Source organism: Syngnathoides biaculeatus, chromosome 14 (assembly GCF_019802595.1).
Source record: "Syngnathoides biaculeatus isolate LvHL_M chromosome 14, ASM1980259v1, whole genome shotgun sequence".
In the NCBI taxonomy this organism is placed as follows: domain Eukaryota; kingdom Metazoa; phylum Chordata; class Actinopteri; order Syngnathiformes; family Syngnathidae; genus Syngnathoides; species Syngnathoides biaculeatus.
Genome location: NC_084653.1, coordinates 5,055,250 through 5,080,720, shown reverse-complemented (window position 1 = coordinate 5,080,720; position 25,471 = coordinate 5,055,250). Strand labels below are relative to the sequence as shown.

Genomic DNA, 25,471 nt, shown 5'->3' with positions numbered 1-25,471 from the left:
GTGCTGAAGATGGAGCTGCCCGGCAAAAGAGTGAGAGGAAGACCAAAGAAAAGGTTGATGGATGTTGTGAGGGAAGACATGAGGGCAGTTAGGGTTAGAGAGGAAGATGGAGGAGATAGGCTAAGAAGGAAAAAGATGATACGCTGTGGCGACCCCTAACAGGACAAGCCGAAAGAAAAAGATGCAAACCCCAATTTCAATGAAGTTGGGACAATGTGTAAATTGTCAATGAAAACAGAGTAGAATCATTTGCACATCCTTTTCACCCTCTAGTCAATTGAATGCACTACAAGACAATATATTTCATGTTCAAACTGATACATTTCTGGTTTTTTTTTTTGGTTGCAAATATTCACTCATTTTGAATTTGATGCCTTTTATATATTGCCAAAAAACCGGCACAATGGCATGTTTACTAGTGTTACATCACCGTTCCTTTAAAAAACAGTCAGTGTTCTGGAACTGAGGACATGAAAATTTGAAGCTTTGCAGGTGGATTTTTTTCCCCGTTTTTGCTTGATGTACAACTTCAATTACTCCACAGACTCAAAGTCAAAATCTCCACTGTATTTTGGGCTTCGTAATGCACCACACATAATCAATAAGTGATAGGTCGGTATTGTTGGCATGTCAGTCTCGTGTTCGCTCTCATTTACGACTACTACTAATTTTACTAAGCAGAGACATCCATCCAAAAGACATTGCTTCAGAGACAACATACTATATGTTGCTCCAAAACCTGTATATACCTTTCAGCATAGATGGTACTTTCACAGATGTGCAGTCTTGCTATAGACACTAACACCTTGGTGCTCATAACTATCTCTAGATGTTTCTTTTCCTCTGGCCCACAGGCAGGGCTACAATGTCCATGATTTCCTAAAATAATTTTAAATTTGGGTGCCACGGTGCTGCAGCTGTAAAGCGTTGGCCTCACAGTTCTGAGGACCCGGGTTCGATCCTGGCCCCACCTGGATGTCGTTCGCATCTTCTCCCCATGCCAGTGTGGGTTTTCTCCAGGCACTCCGGTTTCCTCCCACATCCCAAAAACATGCAACATTAATTGGACCCTCTAAATTGTGAGTCGGCTGTTTGTCTCTATGTGTCCCGCGATTGGCTGGCAACCAGTTCAGGATGTACTGTGTGTTGACAGCTGGGATAGGCTCCAGCACTCCCGTGGCCCTTGTGAGCATAAGCAGCAAACAAAATGGATGGATGGATGGATGGATTACAATTTGTTGTGCACGGAGGTTTTAATATCTTAATTCATGCATTGCAGCAAAAATGTAGACAATACAAAAATGGAGTCGTGCTCCTTTGCATTATCGCCATTGTTATGGAGTGTGACTGTTGGCTTACAGGTGAGCTCCAGTCTGGCAAAGTCTTTTAGGCCCAGACTCTCCACAAAAACTCCTGAGGGAGCGCTCGTTTTGAAGTAGAAGGAGATGTCTGAGGCGGGCTCGGCCGGTGAGGTGGGGAAGTAGAGGTACGACGACTCCTGGTAGAAAGCGGCTGCATTCCACATGGACCCTGAAATTAAAGCATGGATTGTAGTTACTGTAAGTAGGATGAGTGTAGAATGAGTACTCAGAGAACTGCTAAGCATCCACGAGCAGCCTATTAGGGCCACAATAAAATGAAACAAAGGTGCAAAAGTCCCAATGTTACAGGAATATAGTTGTAACATCGACAGAATAATCTTTTGTGGAGAAAAGTAGTTATCATTTTTTGAAGTAATGCATTAGTACTGATATCATTAACATTGTATTTATACTATTACTAGCTAGGGCAGTATAGTGGACGACTGGTTGGCACATCTTTGTCACAGTTCTGAGGATCTCGCCTGTGTGGAGTCTCCCCCTTCTCCCCCTGCCTGCGTGGATTTTGTCTGGGTACTCTGATTTTCCTCCCATATCCAAAAACATGCATGGTAGGTTAATTGATGACTTTCAATTGCCCTTGGGTCTGTATGTGTGCGCATTTTATTTTAATACAGTGAGTAAAATAAGTATTTGAACAACCTGCGATTTTGTTCTCCCACTTCGAAGTCATGAAGGGGTCTGAAATTTTCATTTCAGGTGCATGCCCGCTGTTAGAGACATAATCTAAAAAAATAAAATAAAATAAAATAAAAAAATATATATATTTTATATTTTAGGATTTTTTTTACCAAGTTATCTGTATGTTACTCCTGAAAATAAGAATGTGAACACCTGACAATGAGCAAAAATTTTGGCCCTCAAAGACCTGTTAGCCCAGCTCTAAAAATTTTGTCAACCTGCGCTCCACTTATTTTTCTAAATTAAAAGCACCTGTTCCAGATTGTTACCTGCATAACGACACCCGTCCACCTCACACAATCAGTAATACTTCAACTATTATTATACTATAGAAGACCAAAGAGCTGTCTAAAGACACCAGAAACAAAATTGCAGACCCCCACAAGGCTGGAAAGGGCTACGGGGCAATTGCCTAGCTGCTTGGGGAAAAAAGATCAACGGTTGGATCAATTATTAGACTAAAGGCATTACATTACAAAATAGCGTAAGCTATGATGGAAAACTACAACAAATGAGTTTGTAGGCTTGATTAAATTGTTTGTTCTACGGTCTTTTACTTGTGACCAGGAGAAGTTGCCCCAAAAGTAATTTTCCTGCCTAGAATCAAGTCATTCAGTGTATGAGTCATCACTTACTGTCCCCGTAACACCGCAGAGGGCCGATGTGGTAGATGGCCTGTGAGCCGACTCTGCCAATATCACCGATCACTATCTGGCTGACTGGTAGGTGGTCTTTGTAGGAGAGGATGCCAGTGTCGTTGGCCCTGTGACAGAGATTGAACAAATGAGCGAAGAAGAAACCACAAACAGAGGGAGGGCGGTCCCTCAGGGCCCGGATGCCTCGATGGGAACTGAGATAAAGGCTCCAATTCTTCTGCATTAGCGCATCAGGCAAGAGTAAAGACATTAAAGCAATTCATCGTGAGGGAGACAAGCGCCTTTGGAAATATGCAAACAGCTGATTCCAGGCTGGATTTGGAGTTTGGAGTGGATTAATGCAGAAAATGCAAAGACACTTCAAGCGTTTAATATGGCAAAATTCAAATGAAGGCTACTCCTTGCAAAATTTAAAAATAGTTTTTAATATTATCTGAAATCAGTTGGGGCAGAATAGTGGTGTGACTGGTAGGAACTTTCGCCTCACAGTTCTGAGGACCAGAGTTCAAATCCCAGCTCTGCCTGTATGGAGTTTGCGTTTTCTCCCTGTGCCTGTTCAGGTTTTTTTTCTCAGTACTGTATTTTCCACACTATAAGGCGCACCTAAAAGCCTTTAGTTTTCTCAAAATTAAAATCCGGTGTACTTTATATATGGATCAATATTGACCCTTTAGTGCAGCTCCACCAAATGGATGCATAACGTAACCCCAGCCTCTTCTGTAACGTCTATTCTATGCGCCTTATAATGGGGTGCGCCTTATATATGAAAAAACAGTTTTAATATAGGCCATTCATTGAAAGTTCACCTTATAATGCGGTGCGCCTCATAGTGCGGAAAATACGGTACTCTTTTTTTTTCCCACATCCCAATAACATGCATTAATTGCAGACTGAATTAATTGCCCTTTGGTTTGATTGTGACTGAGAAAGGTTGTTTGTCTGGCAACCAGTTCAGGCTGTACCCCGCCTCTTGCCCAAAAGTAGCTGGGAAAGGCACTCCCATGACCCTTGTGAGAATAAGCAGCTCAGAAAATGGATGGATGAATGGATGTATGGATGGATGCATGAAAGCAGTGGGTGGTGTTCAGCTTTAATGTTGAATTAACGCACACAAGTAGCATACATATTATAAGCACTTACTGATACTTTCACATTTTTTCCGAACTTCACTGAAAGAAGGTGAATCAAAACAAATCTCGAGATCACTGGGAGTCACTGAGATATTGATAACATACCATATGTCTGTGTCAGCGTCACAGTTGCAGAAATAGTTCATATCCACACAATTCTCTTCTAGGCTGCAGGAACACTGCTGGATTCCTGGCAGAAATCCTCCCCAATAGCTCCGCCTCTCACCGCGGCGGTCCACCCACCACGACATTGGACTGCCATCTACATTGAAATACCAGTTAATCAGGGATCATCTTGTACTTCAGGCAAATTAAACCTTTCCAGGTATGCCAAGGTACCTAAAACATGCAACCATTTTCTTCAGACAAATGTAGTAATTATACCCCTCCAAGAATACTTCAAGTTTTCAAGAACCTCCACATGAATACGAAAACAACTATGTGAATTAAGCATCTCCAGCAGCCTTGGCTCCTGCCATGTCATGACCGTGGACTACCCACAACAGAGACTGATTAGACGACAGTCAGGGATAATCTACTATTACAAAAGATATCATCATTCATCAGATTTTTCAGCATCAAAGAGGATATACTCTGGAAATCTGACTTTCTAATTGCTTGTTTTTAAATACAGGTGTTAATCGGTTTACGTCAGTCCCAACATGTGACATATTCTTGAGTATTCTTGGGACAAAATCTTCCATTTGTACCGTGTTTTTTCAGCCACAAGCCTCTCAATCTTGGCATACACCGAGTTATTAATTATGAACCTGATTAAACCTGATTCTGTGTCAGCCAACTGACTTCTGAGTTGGAAATGATTAGAGGTTAAGTTGGACATGCTATGTGCGCAGCGGCAATCAAGGAATGACAGATTTCAGATGAATTTCTGGCATGTCAAACATTTGGTTGGGATCAACACTGATGTTACAAGTTACACGTGCACCTATCTCTTTGCATTTTCAGCACAGATCAAGGCACAAATAAAAATTGAAGCACCGTTTTGTGCTTAGGTTTGATCATGAGTGCAAATGGTTGTTTGTCTCTATGTACCCTGCGATTGGCTGGTAACCAATTCAGGCTTCCTGCCCGAAAATAACTAAGATAGGATCCAATACTGTCGCGACCCTTGTATGAATAAGCGGCTCAGATAATGGATGGATGGTTTTAACATTCAGATTTTATGACTATAGACAGAAACACCTTTATATTTGTTTTGACACCAGCTGTGTGTTACCAACATCTACAGGACATGAGTGGAACCAAAACAATCTCAACATACAGTGGAAGCACTCGGGTCTCAGCACTCAACTGCTCCACATGGTGTAAGAACATAAGATAATATAATCCAGTCACAGAGTATTTCCGTGTCTTGCGATTTCACCAAAATTCCCGTTTTCTGAGCTATGAGCGATCGCTTGGTTTATTTTTTGTTTTGTGAGGAAAATTCGAGGTATGAAATAAAAAATGCTGGCGCTGAATAGCAAACACAAAATCCCACTAGTAACTCGCATTTGAGCTAGGAATACCAGTTTAATTACATAATTATCTTGTTAGTCAAGATACCATTGTAGGTATTAAATTACTTTGATACAACACGATAGTATTCACTACAATCAAAATACATCCTGATTCATCACAATTTAAGGACCCATAGCATTCGGATGGAATGTACTGTATTTCTCTCACAAAATCTCGTTATGGCAGTAATTTCCAATCCTATCAGTGTGTTTGGGAGCAACTGATCAAGAACTAATTGCCCTTGGAATAACCCTTTCATCGCCAAAATTAATGCATTCCATGTCTTGCTGTGACGTCAATGACAGAAATGGAGATCAAATGCACTGCATAGGTGGTTTAGACAAACGAATGTACTATGCTATAAAATGGTGATATTTACTCGGAATTTAAACGCAGAATCTACCCACCTCCAAAATTACAACTTTGCAAGCAAAAAAAGTCATATTGGTTGAGTTTATAAACACCTAAGTGGAAATTAATCTGTATGCTCTTACCTCATGGGACTTCCTTCTGCAACAAAGTATTGCAGCGATCAACACACGCCTACTCAAATGCATCTAACCTTTAATCTGAATTTATTGTCTAAAAAAAAAAATGCTGGGGACAATTTGACAAATGGCTCAGATCCGCAAAACAAGGGAGTACCCTTTCAGTGATTTTGAGAGTTTAAAAGTATTTGTAGATTTTTTTTTTCTTTCAAGCTATATCAACTACTTCTATCCATGACGTTTTCTGAACCAGCAAGAACAAAAGGAAATGTGTTGGTCATTTTGTGATGTCAGAAGGCTTTTGTGGAAGCTTATGACCTAAATGTGGATAAATTAAATATGCAGTAAGAAAACAAGCCTAAAATTGCTATTGAGTTTATTTTGGTGGAGATTATTTTGTTGCAGACATCAATTTTAGGACCAGACTAGAGAATTATCTGCATGTTTACAGTATTAGGTAAGTCCTTTACGGATTTGAGGCACGAGGCTGATTTAATGACCTGCTGAATGTGTGAACTGAAGAGGTGAAGGGCATCCATTGTTATGTGCACTGATTCCCAGCAGACATCCCCTCGCGTGACCCGGGTATTCCTCACACAAGGACAAAACGACAGTTTCAACCTTCTAAGTTTGGGCAATGAGCAAAAGATCAGCATGCTGAGTTGGAATTCAGACACCATCTGGCATATTGTTATAATTGATCATCATTTTTTTTTAACCATTTTCACTATTATTTTGTCACATGGAAAACCTGAGAGGTTGCTCAAAGTGAATACAGAATGACTTTGACCTTCAACTGTATTTTTTATGTTGTCTGCATCTCAAGTTTTTCTTTTTCACATGGTTTAAATTTGGAGGAGCAAATACTGAAAATGCTTTTATCATCTACACATTACTCAGCATGCATGCACAGGGTTTATACCAATGCATTTGGACAGCAGCTATGAGATCTGGAACTCTTTTAAAGTTTAAAGTCCTTCACTAGGTTCATGTGCTCTTCAAATATTAATGCTTAAATGCAGCTACAAGGCTTTGAGAATAAAATCTGCTTCATTTTAGCATTTTGGGCCTTGAAATCCAAAGTAATCACAACTCTGCAAACACAAAGATCGTGCTTAAAAAATGCTTGTGTCAGGGCTGCCGCAACAGCTAGCGATACATAACAAGGCCCCTGCGAGTAAAACTAAAGCAAAAAATGACCTTTCAGGGCCTTGTCTGCGAGGTTAAGTACGGTGGCCCCAATCATCACTCACACACATAAGCCTGCGTTGCAAATGAAGCTGGTATGAAGGCAAAAGCCCATTAAGCCTCTTGTCACTAAACATAATCAAGTGTCACATGCTGCAGTGCTCTCTGCCCATCCAGCATGCATTAGGGCCGCATTAGGCAGCGCATTTATGTATGGCCACAAAAGTCATATTAGTCTAAGACTCACAGCGGGACGCAAACACCGGCAATTCTCTCTGAAATCACCCCTGAATAGGATGCAATGACCTATGGCTAACAGTCTAATGCCTTATTAAGACCAAAATGAGAAAAAGTTCCTTTGTAAGCAATGGCAAAAGAGCACAGGAAAAGTAATTTAGTTGAGAACAACATTAGTGTGCAAGATAACGTGTCCGCAACCAAGGTTAGAAATAAAACATTCATTATTGTCTTTAGTGTCAGCTGCCATCCTTGATTGGCTTGATTAGTCTGCCAATTATTTTAAAAAACACTAATCAGCACACGCAAAACAAGAAAAGGCAACAATCAATACTTCCTATACGAGATGTTGCGATAACCTTGGGGAGACGGCAAATTAATGAATGAGAAGCTTGATTATGTTGAGCAAGTGCTGCTCCAAACTCTGCCAGCTGAGCCTGTGGTGTTTATCAATGACAACATCTCGCTTACAAAATCCCGAAAATACAAACTGCAAAGTAATCAGTTTCACGCCTGTTGTTCTATTGGATTTGTAGCTAAAACATCGACCTTTTGGTGATGACTGGACAGCCCACTTTTTTGCTTACTAAATAAAATGTTCACCTCTAGAAAACAAAAAAAAGCAAGATGAATGGAACCTAAATACTTTGTTGTAAAAATCGATTTAGGTTATAGGAAATGAGAAATTGCTCTTTCTTTCAAATGTTTGCATCTAAAAAAACAACACTAATAAACAAATTGATGGTGACAAATCTTCAAATTGTATTACTTTTTTGAGCATCAGCATTTGCAGCACCCTGCATGATACGACCTAAGTGAACTGAACTGGCTCATTGCAAAGAAATTAAAGTTGCTAACTCACTGCTGCATATTGAGGAATTGGATAAATGAGCGTACTGAATCGCAAGCTTGTATAGGTGTTTAATGCTTTGTATTGTACTTGTATTGCAGTGTATTGTACTTAATGACATTCATTCAACCATAAAATGATAGATTAATAGTTAAGGACAAAGGTGGTGGACCTGGGCGAGAATAAATGCAAGAGTGTAGAGTGTTTCAAAAGCATCTTGCTGGCTCCCATTCATTTGAACATAACAACTGCAGTAAGTACTGTGGGTAAATTTGGGCCATAATCCTTGCTTTTTTTCCATTTGCAGGCACATTTTAAATTATAAATACAAATAAATATTGTGGCTGTGAGCAATATAGATGATGACATCACAAATGTTTGTTTGGCCACTTAGTAAATGCTCCGAGGCAATCCCATTATACCTTTGCTTTTCTACTACTACTTAGGAGAAACGGGTTTCAACTAAATACCCAGAAGAGGCACCTTTTGGTCTTTGATTTTAGTTTTGATGCGTTAAGCAATGAATGCGTTATTAGAGGTGTCATATTTTACTGAAAACAAATTTATTGTATTGTATTTGGGATGTTATAGTGTTTGTATGGTGCTTCAGTCGATGTGAAATATGAAGAAAAATTGTCTACGCTGTTCTGAGTTCCAGACGTTTTTCCGCCCAGAGGCCTGAATTCTGGTCATTTAAATTTCTGAATCTTATCTACTTCACTAGTGAAGATCTCCGGCTGTCTCTATGATCCCAAGCCAGTAGTGTCAACATAACAAACGTGTGCTCTCAAATGTGGGAAACCAATTAGAGGGAAGGGGGCGGTCTTTGCCAAATATTGACAAGGCAGATACAAAACACGGTCAAACAGAAGTAACGGTCAGAGGGTGCTTTTCTGGACACTAATATGATTTTTTTTTTTTTTTTTTTAAATCAAATCAATACTTTAAAATAAGTCAATGTTAGAGACTTGACTCTGTGGTGGTCTAAATAGCCAAAATATGGGTCCTTTAATTCTAGCAAAATCAAGTAGTAAAGTAGTAGTAAAGATTTTCATCCCCATGGAAATCTGGAATTTGCACAATAAGTAGAAGAAAAATATGCTCGTGATGCACAATATCATTTGGGTGAATGCTTGACTGTCAGCAATCGCACAATAGCTAAATATAGCAGCAGGATGTTGGCAGTAATCTGGAAGACAATTACTTCTTCACTGTCATCTTAAATGATGACTGCATGGCCCCCACTGACTAACAGCAGTCATTACAGATGAGACGGGGCGAGGAACACCTGCTTCTCGAATCATCCACAATCGCGCATTGAAACATGGACATTAAATGTCTGAACAACATCTGCATTTTAAGTGAACAGCACAGGCTGACGGGAAAGCTGGCAGAAGGAGGTCACGTTATTCAAGCCTCCTCGACTCGGCAAGCAGAGCTTGCCTGGATGCGAGCTCAGGTGTTCTTGGCATAGGAAGGCATCTGTGATCCTGGCAGGCTGGTTGTAACAGCTGTTGTTGATTGTCTTTCCTGTAAATTAACGCGATAAACATCCATAACATCGCTTGATGCTGTCGCAGGGAGAGTGTTTACCTGCCACAAAAATGCTCTTTGTGTCTTCAAGTTTCAATTAACCACGACACAAGACATGTTTTGGAATTGCTCCAACAGAGATTTTGAAAGGAAAACATCTTGCATACAACAAACTGGCCATGTTTATGGAGATACAGCTTCATGCTCCATGGGTTGCAGTTTGTCTCAATCAAACAGAGGAAAAATAGGTTTCGATTTCAGAAAGAAAGCAAAATTCATTGGATAACAGAAAGTTGTGTGATTGATCCTTTGGTTATGAGAGGTAACTTGGCTAGGGTAAAGGTAGTCAAATAAAAATGCAACCTTAAAGGGCCACTGTCATGAAATGCATGAATCTTTAGTATATTAATGAAAAAACGGCAGCCGACATGGACCCATGCGTTTTTTTCCACCACAAAACATGATTTTGACGTACACAGCTTTTATTACATCCCGCCATGAAAATCCACTCGAGGGATTTGTTTTTGAGAAGAAGCAGGAAGTGACGTACATGGCAGGACCGCCCTCATGTGGACTCGTTTGTTTCTATTAGTTTTACCTCCGGGAAGGTAGCTCGTTGTTCGTTGCATTACTGGACATTGCTCAGGAGGATGGATTTACGCTTCATAAGTTTGCAAGAGACCCGGTTCGTCATGAAAAATGGATTGCAGAGGTGCAGAGGACGAGCGCTTCATGGGTTCCAAATGACAGGTAGGTGTGTTTACAGCTACTAAAAAAAATCATAGTTTTTCATAACGTAACGTATGACAGGTGTGCTAAATGTGCCGATGTGCGCGTCGGACGGCGTCAGGCTCACCGGCGAAGGCTGCTGCGTCGCCTCGCCAGCGAAGGAATAACTCTGCGGACAATGCGACACTGCCGTAAAGCGCCCTGGCTCGACGGTGTTGTTCATCGCAGACTGCGGCTATGAACAATGCCCTAAAGCAGCCTGGCTTGGCTTCGTCATAAGCCACACTGGCCGAGGCACCGGCTTTGGCGAAGGCTGCGGGTCGGGCTCGCAGACGGCGGCTATGAACAATGCTGCCACAATGCCGCACTTAGTCGCGTGCAACAACAAAGTGTCCTAGCTCGACAGTGTTATTCATCATGGACGGCGGCAGCTATGAACAACGCCCTAAAGCAGCCCAGCTCGGCTACGTGATAAACCACCTCAGCGCCGAAAATGAGCCACACCGACTGAGGCGCCGCGTCCGCCGGTCACGGCTTAGACGAAGGCTGTCTGTCGGGCTTGCGGACGGCGGTGGCTCTGAAGAACGCTTCGGACAATGCCGCACTCAGCCGCGTGCGACGACAACGCCGTAAAATATCATCTGAATATGGCTCGAAACAATAGGGTAATATTGCCCCGGTCTCTTCACTCGGTTGTGAGATGTTCTCTTCTTCGAAAAGAGCTTGTGTCAGAAGGGGTGTGTTCGTCTCCCATATTAGGGTCCACCACGTGTTTTTATTGGCAAATGTCCGGGTGACGTCACGGATAGTGAATGCAGCAATATGGCGACCACTTGGATGTCATCGAATGACACTTCTGCAACTTTGCGCATGGATGACATGCTCATATTTATTTTTTTCTATAGACATGTGAATCATGTTATATGTATTTTTCATTGCAATATCCATTTTAGAATGTTTATAGGGATGACACTTGACCTTTAAGTGTGAGAAGACTGTATGATTGGGCTGGCAGAACAAATGCGCTACCTCAATGAGCTATGTTGAGTAAAACAGCTGATTTTTTAAAAAGTGCAGTAAAATGCCTTCTGATTTAGTTACAGGAAGTCATAATGTACTTCTTGATTTGGTTATAAAAGAAGCAGATTGATTTGTTACTGGGTTATGGGATGTCAGGTAGTTCCTGATTGGGTTACAAAGTGTCCAGTGCCTCCTGATTGGATAACAGAAAGTCATGTTCTGCCTGATTGGGATCGAGAAACTTAAGTGCTTTCTTTATAGGTTATAGGAAGTAATGTGCTTACTATTTGGTCACATGAAGTCAGGTTCTGACTGACTAGGTGGCAGTAATTCAAGGGGTAGCTTATAAAGTTTATGGCGACTGCTTACTTGTCCTAGTGTATCAAGACAGGAATTGTACTGTATAATCAGATCAACAAAAAATTCTTTACCTTTTGTGTTGAAAAGGCGGGAGCGTTTGCAGTTGTAAACCACTTCCTGCTGGCAGTGCTCCGACCTTGATACAATGGTGTGAAGTTGTTCTGGCGAGGCACCGTAGTCAAGCACCATGACGTGAGGCCTGTGCAGTGATGAAGCTTGGACTCGGACTGCAGTTGTGGTGTTGTGGGCCAACACAGTCCAAACTTTCTCATCTACAAGAAACAAACTTTAACTGAGACAACAAATCCATTTGAAACAATTTCTCTAAATTTCCTCACTAATAATAGGTTTCATTTTCACGCAGGTTAGTGTTCCAGAACAACAATTAAATTACTGCAGCAGGTCTGACTCACCAGTTGAGTACTATTAAATAATTAACCTTCCCTTTTTTTGTCCTGTTTGGCTGTTAAGTCAATCAGAAAGAAAGATATGTATCCCTCTTTATTGGACTTTTGAAGTTGCCACTGTGGTCTCTTTTTTAATTTTGAGAATTACAGACATTCAGTCAAACAAAACTATGTTTTTGAATGGGAAGTGACAGAAAAAAAAAGCATGAGAGATGAGAAAAACCATTATATAACAAGTATGTCATGGGCGTGTCCTTCCTCGGCCCAGTGCGCACTTGGTCCAGTGAGCAGACGTGCCCACCTGCTTCTTGTACACACTAATTACTGTCGATATATATTGCCACATGTGGTATTCTCCTTCGCCAGATCGTTGCACACATTCCCGCAGTACCATGTTCATGTCTTTGATCCTTTGTGTACCAAACTCTGCCTTGTTTACGACCTTGCCTCTTCGCCTTGTGATTCTCACACTGTCGTCTGCTTGGACTGCCTGCCTGTGTATTGACCTAGGATTGAATAAATACACTCCCAGAACTGTACCTGGTCTCGTAAGTTGTGCATTCTGGGTCCAACCCTGTAGTCTGCTTGTAACAGAACAATCTGGCCTTGACATGGACCCAGCCAACTCTGATCTGTTTGCACAAGGCTCTCCAGGCTCAAGGTCTTGGCCTCGACCAACATGAAGAACATTTCCTGACATTTGGTCGCCAGCTGGAACATCAGGACACCATGTTGCGTCAGGTAATGGCCTGGCTTAATTCCCTGCTTGAATCTTCCCCCAGCGGGGCCATTGCCAGCCCGGCGTCCCCGCTGCACATGCAAGTATGTCAAGTCCTTCATTACACAGTATCAGCTCCACTTCGAGCTACCAGCTGCCGCCTTTCCCCTCTTACAGAGCCAAAATTGCTTTCGTCATTTCCCACCTGACGGGATGCATGCGCAATGAAACAGTGGAACCACAATAGAGACACATGCCAGACGTGGACGTTGTCCGTGAAATCCATGGAGCAGGTGTTTCAATATGCGACCCCAGAATGTGTGGCAGTGAATTCCTTAATCACACTGCAGCAAGGCAAGCGCAGCCTCTACAACTACAACATAGACTATTCTAGCAGCCAAAATTAGGTGATTGGCAGGGCGCTCCTAGATGCCTTCTTCCAAGGGCTGTCCCCACTGTGAAGGATCAGATGATCTTACTGGACTTGCCAACAGAACTGGACTCCCTCATCGCTCTCGCTGAGAAAATTGACAAAAGGCTCATGGATCGTGAGTGGGACAACGCCTGGCAGAAGAATACACTTTTCCTTGCCAGGGACACCAACACTCTTCCATGTGCATCTGCTGACGCAGAGAAGCCCATACAGCTGGGCTGCCTCTATTTGTCTCCCGAGGAACATGTACGCCAGCAAAGAGAGGAACGCTGCTTCCACTGCCAGCAGTCGGGGCACACTGTGGCCCACTGCTAGGTCAAACCAGCCGGTACCTCACTACTAGCCTTGACTACGGTGAGTCTCAATCTCATTCAAAACAGCTCTGCCTCGGCGCCGCCTGTGGTCACCTTATGTTAATGGGGGCAGCCACTCCAGGCGACACATTTCATTGACTCAGATTTGGATGCCATTCTTTTAAACTTACTCCATGTTAGGAGCATGGGTTTGAGGTTTTTGGAGGTACAGCGCCCCCGCAACTCTCTCAGTATTTACAGGGGAAATTGAGACTGAGGTTCAGGATGTGCTGAAGGATTCTCACAGCCCCCAAGGGTACCTCGATGACAGGCTGTATGTCTTCTAGCTGCCGATTGGGGCCATACCAATCGAACAGTTTGTCACCCAGCGGATGGCCAAATCGCAGTCAGTGGTAGAGTGCGATAGATGGATAGAAACCTTTTGGTGGCCATGCATCAAATATGGACGTTAGGCAGTATGTCAACACGTGCCCTGTTTGTTTGGTGAGTAAGTCGTCCCACCAATGTCGCTCAGAGGAGTTATGACCTCTCTTCAGTTACGAAGGCTTTAGGCAAGCAAGCCTTGGGCTTCAAACTTGCCTACAACCCAGACTACTAGACCAACATGGTGTAAAATCCACTGCACATGTAGTCCTCACCAATAATTATACAGTATAGTGAAGTCGAGTCTGAATTAATTAGAGGTTTATCATGCTCATGGCAGCAGGATAACGCTCGAGAGCAGGATTTTGATGTGATCGGACTTTCATTGTTGCTGTTGTTTTTATGCTGAATTTGAATCTGAAATCCATTATGAAGGAAAATAAAATAATATAAAAACAAATGTTTGATATAAATATATATCAAATGAATTTTTTAAAAATATGGCAATATTTGAAAACTGTCAAATTTTTCATGGCCTATATTTTCTTAATGGCACAAGATATTTAAAACGTTCTTTCCAAATGGAAATTAAGTACTTGAAGAATCATGTTCTCTGAGGTTTCTGTTGAGATGGTATGCAGCTTAACAAATTTCTACTGAAAATCGGATGAAAATATTTCATTTTACTTAGAAGCCTCCACTTTCTTTTTGAAATGATAAACATGAAAGTCTGTCCCACAGTGGTAACTATTACACATTGTGGTTTATGTTTGTGAAATATTATGTGAATAGGGGGAATGCGCCTACATCATAAAATCATGTGATTTTCATTGAAGCCGCCATACTGCCAGTCAAACAAAGCATTGTTGAATATTAATTCCGTTAAGATTAAACGAAAATATGTCTGATAGCATGACATTCAGAGTTTTGTCCGATACCGTTAAACATTTAGAAGACGATAAACAAAGGTGTGTGGAAAAATTAGAGACACTTGGCATAGAGGATCCATTTTTAATGTCGAAGTTGATGTTTTCTCCAATTGACTGTTAATTCGCTTCCCTACCTTGGACAGCTCAATAGCCATGTATCTGGTGAATAAGTTGTTGAGATTTACACAGAAGAGTTTGAAAGCGAATAAAAGTCAGGACACATACAAATACTTTGTTGCTGGATGGGTCATAGATGTTGAGTCCTGTAGAATGGAACGAAATAAGTCTCAACTTGTGATGGCAAAGGTAAGTTGCAACTTGCAATAGTAGATCTTATCTATGTTTATTGTACCATAGTGTAATTCAACTTGCATAAGTCAGGGCATTAAGGTTATTGCCGATATAGAAGACCTCACGATTTTTTTAAACTGACATCAAATCTAACTGAAGTGTTTGAATCTTAGACTTTATTATGCCTGTAATCAAGAAAACAACTTCATAAACTGATGTTGCTGTTTTTTAAATATTATGGTCATCCATATCCCGTTCGTGGAAAAAAAATTAGAACAGGGAGTCACGCTTACCTCCGTAAAACTCTCTGTGACAGATGGTTTATTATTATTATTTTTTAAATACGCATTATTGTCAAATGAGTCAATTTGGCATTATATATATTTCTTTATAATTTGAAATTGAGAAGAATAATTCCTACCTGAAATGAAATGATCACTACATTGGGGTGTATTCCGTTGGGCACCGTCCATCCCGTTTAGGTTGCTGAAATACATCGATCTTTTCAGCTGGTATTCGATGGAATGGTATCTTTAAAGAACTGTCTCGTCTATTGTGACAACCAATAGGACTACAGGTTTCACAACATTATGAAAATCTGTTATGGTCCAGCGACTCACTCCTGGACAACTGAGCGGCTTTGTTGCACAAGTAAAATGGTGTCATAAACCAAAGGGAACATCCCGCGCACCATCTCTATACTTCTTTAGTATTTTCAAAAATGCCTCTTTTCTGTCTATGGTAGCATGTGCAACAGCAGCAACACCGCTTGTTGGGTTGACCCTTAAAATTTAAATACACTAACCTGCCACTCAAGTTTTCAGCCGACTGGGAACGGTTGCAGTAGAGCCATGGCAAATTAATTTTCACCGGAGTCAGCTCTCCCACGGAAGAGGATGGAAATGATCAAATTCTCCATCTTATCATTCAGTTTCCTTGACATTGTTGTGATGTGTTTGGCCGACTTCATATGACTTCGCAACGCATCTCCTCCCATGATAGATAGGTTAATGAGTTTACCGCATGGAGAACGTTTCTCAGTATGAATCTCGCAAGGTGCCACCCTCCCCCGGTACAACTCATTTTCTAACCACGTGTTGTTTAATCGTCACTTTTCCTGGCATATCCGTAACTGGAAGCTTTGTTTGTTTCACCGAGCTCAGATGCACACTACCTCCACGCTTTGATGAAATGAACAAAATGACGTCACTTTGAGAAATTTCGCTTGACAGGTTTATTGTTTTAATTAAACACATGATAAACAATATGCATGTGGTCTGGCCCTTTACCAGATTGTTGTACCTTCATGTCACATTCCTGCAATCCAATGTTCATGTCTTTGATGTCTTTGTGTACCAAACCCTGCCTTATTGACAACCTTGCCTCTTTGCCTTGTGATTCTGACACTGTTGCGTTTTTGGGCTGCCTACCTGTGTATCAACCTTGAATTGAATAAATACGGTACCCGAACTGTACCTGTTCTCGTGAGTTGTGCATTCTGGGTCCAACCCTGTGGTCTGTTTGTGACATAACACAATGACTGAAACGTTGGATTCGAGTGTTGTATGGGTCGGTAATGTTACACTCTGTGAGGAAAGGGCAGGACAATTTAGGACAGGACTGGACAGGACAGGGACAGGAGGAGAAGCATGTAGGACTGCTGTCGTGGACAACTGTATAACTTAAGTGTGGTGGGAGTCGCTATGAAAATTACAGTATAAAAATCTGTTGGGCCAAAGTCCAAGTGAGTGGTTACCTAAGAAATTCAGGCAGTTATAAATGATTTGTTGCAAGTGAGTGGCCCCTCACCCACGGAATAAGTCTTGGGGTGTGTGTCTACAGACACATGCATGTGAACTGACAGTGTTTACCATGCACAAGAACCGTCAAAAGTGTCCGGTAAATGGTGCGCCTGTACCGTGGGAGCTGGGGAGCCCACCCCACCCACTCAAGAGGGGTTGGGGGTTCTGGGGCAGGAGTCCACCCATAGAGTAGCTCGATGGACGTGACACCTCAGACACTGAGGGATCCATGGTGGTCCACTGGCCTCGTTGAGGTGCATCAAAAACTGGGCACCCAGAGCAGGGACCCCACAGCCAACCTCCTTTCAACCCACAATCCTATGCCCTCCAGAGATTGGTGTGAGTAGAGCATGAAAAGAAAGGGAACCCAGTGTTTTTTAAACTTGTGTCCAGTGCAGCTGTGTGTTTTATAATGCTACGGTTCAAATGTGATTACTCGGCTCGGCTAATACAGCAGTCCACTCACAAATTAATTGGTGACAAATCTTGTAACAACTACCAGTAGAAAGAGGGGTCAAGTTAACTGACAGCTGTGGTGTATATTACATTGTCTTTCGATGAATGATTCTCACCCGAGTCCAGTCTCGTGGGACGGCAAGTGGCTTTTTTTTTTTTTTTTTTTTAAATCTGAGGTGTACCTTAGCATTTACACAGTTGTTCACAAGTTCTTGGATTTTTTGGGGGACATTAGAAGTAATGATTGAGGTTTGGTTCAAAGTTTTGAATGTTACCATTCAAAGAATCTTATCCCTCTTTTAAATGTGGTTATTGGTCCAATTGCAAAATGCTTTGATTTCCTGATTATGTCAACTGCGGTGAGAGGGGTTACAATTAGTAACTGTTGCGACTGCATAATTACACTGTATAACGTGTACACGTATGAAATCTCTAGTATTTGAAGTCATTCAATTTTCATCATGTAAGGGCCTAGTCATTATGAACAGCCCTCAGAAATGGTTAGTTTTTTCCTAAAAAGAGCATCAGATCTGCACAGAATTGAAAATCCAACGTTGTTGTCCTTTTCTTATTCTCCCACAGGACTGGGTTCTCTTCGTCTGTGTGTTTTTCTAATAATAATAATAATAGTAATAATACTAAAAGAAAAAAAAACATTTCTAAATGATCCTGGATAAATTTACAGATCGTCACCATAAAGTGCTCGTACTCGGGCAGGAGGATGATGCCGGCTTATAAATGCAGACATATCTCAGCATTACAGATGAGGCCCATCTGTGCATTCGGTGACATTTACCATCCATGCGAAACCTAATTAATTCCCCTCTGCACCTGTCAGTCCCCCCGCCCTTCACACCAAAACTAAGAAAGAGAATAGCAAATAAGCAATATTCCCAACTAGCTGATCCTTTGTTTGAATAGTAAAATTAGATAAGGAGTCCATTTTAACTGAGCTTGCCGTACATGATGTTTGCTTTTCCTTAGAAAATCCCTTCTCACGTCATGATTATGCATATCAGGCCGTCACGCTGAGAGCTATTTGCATCTGGGATGTATTTTGTAATTGAGGTCAAGTTGAGGGATCTCCATGTATCGAAAGACAAAAAAAAAAAGGAGGCAGTAGCATCTCATTTTTGGTGGCGATGTCAAAGTGTGAAGTTAAGATGTTTTCTGGGCAGTGTCAAAAGCAAGCATTTTTCTAGTGAGCAAATCGATTCAAATATCGATGACCACACTCGTTTTGATAATGATTGATAACAGTAAAACTGTGGTTTTCAAACTGGGGGGCTTGCTCCCTAGAGACACGTGCCCCCTGCATGACAATTTCTCAATTCCCACCACCCGGCTTCCAATTTTTTTTATAATTTTCAGTGCTATCACCCCCATCCTCCATGCCAGAAACAATTTGAAGCGGCGGTGGTTTGGAAAAAATTAACCTCCAAAAAGGGCGCGCACCCAAAAAGTTTGAAAACCTCTCCAATATAATGAGATAGATACTTTAGTTTCAGTTTCAGGCCTAGCAATGGAATGAAATATCGGTGAATATTTATTTACACTTTCAATTTGTTGCATTTTTGGTAAACTTTGCCACTTGTGAGTGAATGATCATCCCTTCAAATGCTTGTGAAGTAATTTACCATGCTATATGTCAAAACGTTATTGTGGGTAGGAACAAACAAACAAACAAAAAATACTGTTTCTTTTTCAGATTTTCCAATGTTATGATGCATCCACCACAATCATTGCAAAGTATCAATATCAGTCTCTGCGATACTGGCACTGTATTTACTTTAGTATTGGACACCTGCAGTATCGCAGACCTCTAATTGGAATCCCATTGTGCTCGTCAAGGGAGAACTCACCTGTCATGTTACAGTACACCTGAGTGGCCCCTAGGGGTCCACTGCCATCCGGGTCGATGGAATAGAAGCCTGATGAACCGCCGTTCAGCTGGTAGGCCTCGCAGGACGACTCATAGATGGCTGCAAAGATGGAGCAATTTTCAACTCTAATAGTCCCATTAAGTTAGAATGAAAAATAATACAAGGACTTCCTAACCCTGATGTCATTTCACCAACCGTTTTCTGATGTATTTCTTCCACAGCTATTTGTGGCTGACCTCTTGTCTTTGTGCAGCACATATAAAGATTGTGAGGCCAGCTTATAGTTTTATATATTGTACTTCGAATGACCTATAGTTACAGAGAAAGTCCAACATTCAAACACAATAAAACACACACAAGCCACAATTTGTAATTATCATAATTCTTAGTTTTGTGGTGCAAATTCTTTTGAGATCCTTCAAATATACATACTCATTCAGTGGCAAGATGGCCAGTTTTGTATTTTTTAAAAGTTTTTTTTACATATAATCCAATATGAATTACTTAGAAATGGCACAAAGGACTGCCATTAGAGAGTGAAGATATGATTATCATTGTAATTATTGCTTGTTGTAAATATTGTTTGATTGATTGTTGAAATACGCCTCATTCTGAGATTTTTTTGGTGGGTATTTTGATATGGATTCTTTCAGGGGCATGGCCAAGCCACTGCCCTGGGCGGGGCTGCCTCTGGCAGCAGTCCCACACCTGTGCCGTAGGGACGCTAATTAGACCAGGCATATCATCCTTGAGTTTGTCACTTTCATGCGCCATTGTGTGTGACACTGCATCATTGTGTGTGAGTATGCAAGGATTTTGTAGGGTATTCCACTCGATACAGTGTTCCTGTGCCACTATCGTTAAGTCTGGTTTTGTTCGTGTTCAAATTTTTGCCTCATACTTTTTGGAACTTGTTTCAGGATTTTTGGACTTTGACTTATTGCCGTGTGTTTTTGTGCTTCTGCCTTTTTGGACTGCTTGTGACCTCTGCCTGAATTAAAACCACCCTCAACACCTGGCCTCGGAGTCCAGCATTTGGCTCCAGCCCCATGTCGCATGCGCATGACAGAACGAATTTGCCAGAAAAGGACCCACGAGGTAAAATGCGGCATCGCTGGTCTCGCCGCTGGGCTGCCTCCCAGTGCTTTCAGCTTTCCAGGCAAAGCGTCCCCTATACAAGTGAGCTCTTTCATTTTGTCCTCTCCTAACTTGACATCTGTACCACACTTATGCGATGATTATCCCCCATGCTCAACCTGTTCACCACCACGTATTGCTGGACTCAGATTTTCCTAAATTTGAGGAGGACCTGGACTTATATGACCGCCTGCCCGATTCTGACTCATAACCTGATTATGTTTTTTGTCCCACTCAATTTGTTTCACCTCCCCTCGTTTCCAGGCCAATGCCGCTTCCTCCAACCTTTTGTGGGGCACCCGTTTGCCCATCTACCTGGGGCCCCGCGGTAGCCAAAGGCGGCGCCAAAGTAGAGTACAGTTTTATGTTTCCCACTACACTCAGACCAAGCCGCAGCCGACTCTCCCCCACTCCTCGCCGGGGACCAAGCCGCAGCCGACTCTCGCCCATGCCTCGCTGGCGACCGAGCCCCAGCTGACTCTTGCCCACCCCTTGGTGGCTACCGACCCCAGGCCACCTCTTGCTCATGCCTCGTTGGCAACCGACCTCAGGCCGCCTCTTGCTCATGCCTCGGTGGCAACCGACCTCAGGCCGCCTCTTGCTCATGCCTTGGTGGCGACGGACCCCAGGCCGTCTCTTGCTCATACCTCAGTGGCGACCAACCTTGCTCCTGTCTGGGTGGCGACCGATCCATGACTGCCTCTTGCTCCTGTCTTGGCAGCAACCCATCCACGGCCGCCTCTTGCTCCTGTCTCGGCAGTGTCCGATCCATTACTGCCTCTCGCTCCTGTCTTGGCAGCAACTCATCCACGGCCACCTCTCGCCCACGTCCCAGCGGTGACTGACCCACAGCCAACACTTGCACACGCCTCGCCGGCAACCGAGCCACAGCCCACGCCTCATCGACCCATCCACGGGAACCTGTCTCGGCAGGGTATCCATCCACGGCTGCCTGTCTCGGTGGCGACCCATTCACGGTTGCCTGTCTTAGCGGTGACCCTTCCATGGCCGCCTGTCTCGGGGGCGACCCATCCACGGCCGCCTCTTACTCATGTTTCGGTGGCGACCGACCCCGGACCCCCTCTAGCTCTTGCCTCGGCGGCAATCGATCCGTAGCCGCCTCTAACTCCTGTCTCAGTGGCGACCCATGCACGGCCACCTCTCATTCCTGTCTCGGTGGCGACAGATCCATGGCCGCCTCTTGCTGTCATCTCAGCGGGGACTGATCCACGGACGACTCTCACCGCGTCTCGGGGGCGACAGATCCACAGCAGACTATAGCCTATGCCTGGCCGACGACCGATCCACAGCAGTCTCTTGCAAAGGACCCACAGCCAACGCTCACTTATACAACTCGGCGGCGACCGATCGACAGCCGATGCTCACCCGCGCCTCGTCAATGACCAAGCCACAGCCAAGTCTGGCCCATGCCTTGCCGGCGACTAAGCCACAGCTGATGCTCGCCTACGCGGCGGCGGCAATTGATCCACAGCCGACTCTTGCCCACACCTTGGTGCCGACCGACCCTAGACTGCCTCTTGCTCATACCACGGTGGCGACTGACCCCAAGCCGCCTCTTGCTCATGCCTTGGTGGCGACCGAGCCCAGGCCACCTCTTGCTCTTACCTCAGTGGCGACTGACCGCAGACCTCTAGCTCTTGCTTCGGTGGCAACCTATTCATGGCCACTTCTCAGTCCTGTCTCGGCGGCCACCGATCCATGACTGCCTCTCGCTCCTGTCTCGGCAGCAACTCATCCACGGCCACCTCTCGCCCACGTCTTGGTGACGATCGACCCATAGCCCACGCTCGCGCACACCTTGCCAGCGACTGAGCCACAGCCAACTCGTGCCCACACCTCGGTGGTTTAAACAGTGGGCCCTTAATTACACTGAGTCACATGTGACCCAATGGGTTCTCTTGAGTTAAAGGTACCTTTCCATCACTGTTTTTCTATTTCATTTTGATAATCTTTTATGTCCTTTTTATCTGTTTTGCATGGTAAGTACTGGTTAGTCATACAAATGCCCCAAATGCCCTTTTTCAAACTTTTCTAGTTGGTCCCGGTTGGCATTTGACACAGTCGGATTTTGCATTATCATGCAACATGTAAAATTATCTTTGCTCTGATTGTATTTCTCATCTTCCCTAATTTAAATATGGAAACTGAAACTATCTTGGATCTGATTGGTCCATTTCAGAGGGTCTGATAGATTGTGTTGTTGCCTCCATTAGTGCTTAAGTCAGACTGTATAGATGTGGACTCCGTGGCCGCTCATACCGACAACTTGTTGAAGTAGTCTGAGGTGGAAGAAGCTAATCAGTCTGTTCCAAATGAAGCAAATAAATGTTCAGTGTCTATAAATGAAAATTAATGAATAATAAATCATCCTCAGAATCTTCTCCTCAAAGAGAATTTATCTGCTGGTGGCTTCCTGACAGGCAGGACGGAGGAAGTGAGGCTTGGGGACACCACCTCATCCACACACACAACCAACACCCGGGCGCCCCAAGTATCTGTCCTTTCTCTGCTGCCCCTCTCTCTCGTTCCAAACGACTGCACCTCAATGCACCCAGATGTCAAACTACTGAAATTTGCAGACCACCGTCATCAGCCTCATCAAAGATGGTGATGAGTCTGCATATCGACAGGAACGGGAGCGGTTGGAGCTTTGGTGGGTCAGAGACAATCTGGAGCTGAACACGCTCAAGATGGTAGGATGATTGTGGAATTCAGGAGGCCTCCTTTACCACAGCTACCCTTCACACCCTGTCCAACTGCTCTGTGGCAACTGTTGAGACCTTCCTAGGAATTAGTCTCTCAGGATCTGAAGAATGAGACCGATGTCAACTCCATCCTCAAAAAGGCCCAGCAGAGGATATACTTCCTGTGGCTTCTGAGGAAGCATGGCCTGCCACAGGTGTGTAACCCAAGTTGGTACAGGTAAAATTTCAGTATAATAGAGTAGCAATTAGGTTATAGGTTTTCTTTATGCAATGTGGTGAAATATCTGTTAAACTGTGTGCTAACTTTATTTTCTTTTGGAGGGATTTGGATTTAAATGTGTTTGATTCATTTGTGAAAAAGAAATACTTTGTCATTTTATTGTTGTAACCATCGTTTAAGAAGGACAGGAAATTGCGTGTTGAGGAGACACAGGGAAAAAGACAGAGAGAGAAAAGGCTGGTACGAGTGGTTGTTGGGGGCAACGAAAGGACAAAGAAAGTGAACGGTGGACATTTATCAAAAGTTGATCGACGTGTTCAACAAGGACTGTTGAAAGTTCAACTGGGATAGTATGTCGTGTGAGTGGACTACTCAAATCACGCTGTAACGTGGTTGAGTTAGCCTCTACTATAGGGGCTAAGTGGGACTTGGCTTGGGCGCTAGCAACTAGCTAGCAAGGCCTGTGTTTTTGGACCACGAAGGAGAGGAAAAGGGCGCTAGTATCGAACTAACGCGGCTAGCGAGGCTGTGTTTGGACTTCAAGGAAGAAAAAGGGACGAGGACCGTGAGGACGCCGGACAGAGGAAAAACCACCTTCACCTTTCTTCACTCCTGCCTTGGGAAGCACTGCAGTGACAATGGGGTTTGAATTTTGTTTGCTTGCCAGCTATATTCATATTTGTTTGGGCCCTTAGCATGTGTGCATTGTGTACCTGTTAAATTGACTTTGTTTATTTGATTGTTGTGTATACATGTTTGATTTTTCCATCCTTTATTTTGTTATGAAATGTTCACACTTTTTGTTACATTACCAGGTTTATTATTTGACCATCTACAAGACAGTTAAAATAGTGGTGAGTTTATTTGGTAGCTTGATTATTTAAATTAGGATAATATTAGCTCATAAGGGGAAATATTATTTCAGAGACTTTTGATAGAGAATTAAATGCACAAGTAAAGAGTAAATTTGTAATAGACATTTGGAGTAATTAACATTGAGTTAATTTATTAGTTTCGTACATTGGAGTAAGAAAAGAACTCAGGTGGCTACCTCGTCAAAGTATTTTATACTAGAGAGGAGCTACAGGTGCAACAACAGTCATCAAATCAGTCCTGGTGTTTTGGTCCTGACACAAAAAAGGACAAACCCTGACTGGAATAGACAACCAAATTTGCTGAAAAGTCAGGTCAGAAGCTATTCCAGAGCCTTTTCTTAGGTAGCCACTACCGATCAATACAAAGTAAAAGAAACAAACATTCCAATACCTTCTTCCCTCTTGTCATTGAATTGCTAGAGGCTACAGCACATTAAGACAAACAGTCGCACTCACAATCACACCTCGGGGCAATTGAGTGTCCAATTAATGTTGCATGTTTTTGGGATGTGGGAGGAAACCGGAGTGCCTAGAGAAAACCAACGCAGGCATGGGGAGAACATGCACACTCCAAACAGGTGGGTCCGGGATTGAACCCGGGACCTAAGAACTGTGAGGCCAACGCTTTCCAGCTGATCCACCGTGCCGCCGGATTCTGATTCATCAAATATTATAAATATTGAGTTGTTAAGTTTTACTGTAAAAAAAAAAAAAAGGAGGCATACTTATAGACTGTAGTCTCGCTTGTCATGTGTGGAATTGCCGCTGACCTTAATTTTACCAACCTCAAATCTTCAGAGCCTTGAATATTATTAATTGTGAAAACCGCGTTGGCAATATCAAATCTTGTTGTTTACAAGTTGTTTAGGGGTTCAAAGGCTATTTCTTTCAAATAAGACAAAAAAACACATAATGTGATTATGATAATGATTCTGGTGAAAGGGGACCTTTAAAGGAGTAAAACTATTCTTAAGGAGAATGGTCATATGAATACAAAATGGAAGGGCTAATAATGTTGATGTTCACTTGTGATGGATTTATACTCGGCTGGGAAGCTTCTGCATCAATACAAAAATTTATATTTACACTTATTTGGCAATGAGCTTTTTGTTTGTTGTTTGAACAAGACGTATCCAAAAAGTTCT

The 25,471-nt window shown here is 42.9% G+C and overlaps 1 protein-coding gene and 1 long non-coding RNA gene across 5 annotated transcripts in view; one reads left to right on the top strand and one right to left on the bottom strand.

Moving 5' to 3' along the window:
* LOC133512158 (contactin-associated protein-like 5) overlaps positions 1–25,471 on the bottom strand; it is a 219,008-nt gene that overhangs the window by 48,943 nt on the left and 144,594 nt on the right. For all 4 annotated transcript variants that reach the window (XM_061841507.1, XM_061841508.1, XM_061841510.1 and 1 more), the window contains 5 exons: positions 19,348–19,467; positions 11,844–12,044; positions 3,952–4,108; positions 2,696–2,823; positions 1,360–1,530 (listed from right to left, as the gene is read on the bottom strand). In XM_061841507.1, the coding sequence (XP_061697491.1) occupies positions 1,360–1,530; positions 2,696–2,823; positions 3,952–4,108; positions 11,844–12,044; positions 19,348–19,467 (777 nt within the window). The remainder of the gene's footprint in view (positions 1–1,359; positions 1,531–2,695; positions 2,824–3,951; positions 4,109–11,843; positions 12,045–19,347; positions 19,468–25,471) is intronic.
* On the top strand, positions 20,090–24,088 carry LOC133512159 (uncharacterized). Its single transcript, XR_009798113.1, has 3 exons — positions 20,090–20,167; positions 20,401–20,547; positions 22,947–24,088. It is a non-coding gene; the product is annotated as an uncharacterized LOC133512159 (long non-coding RNA).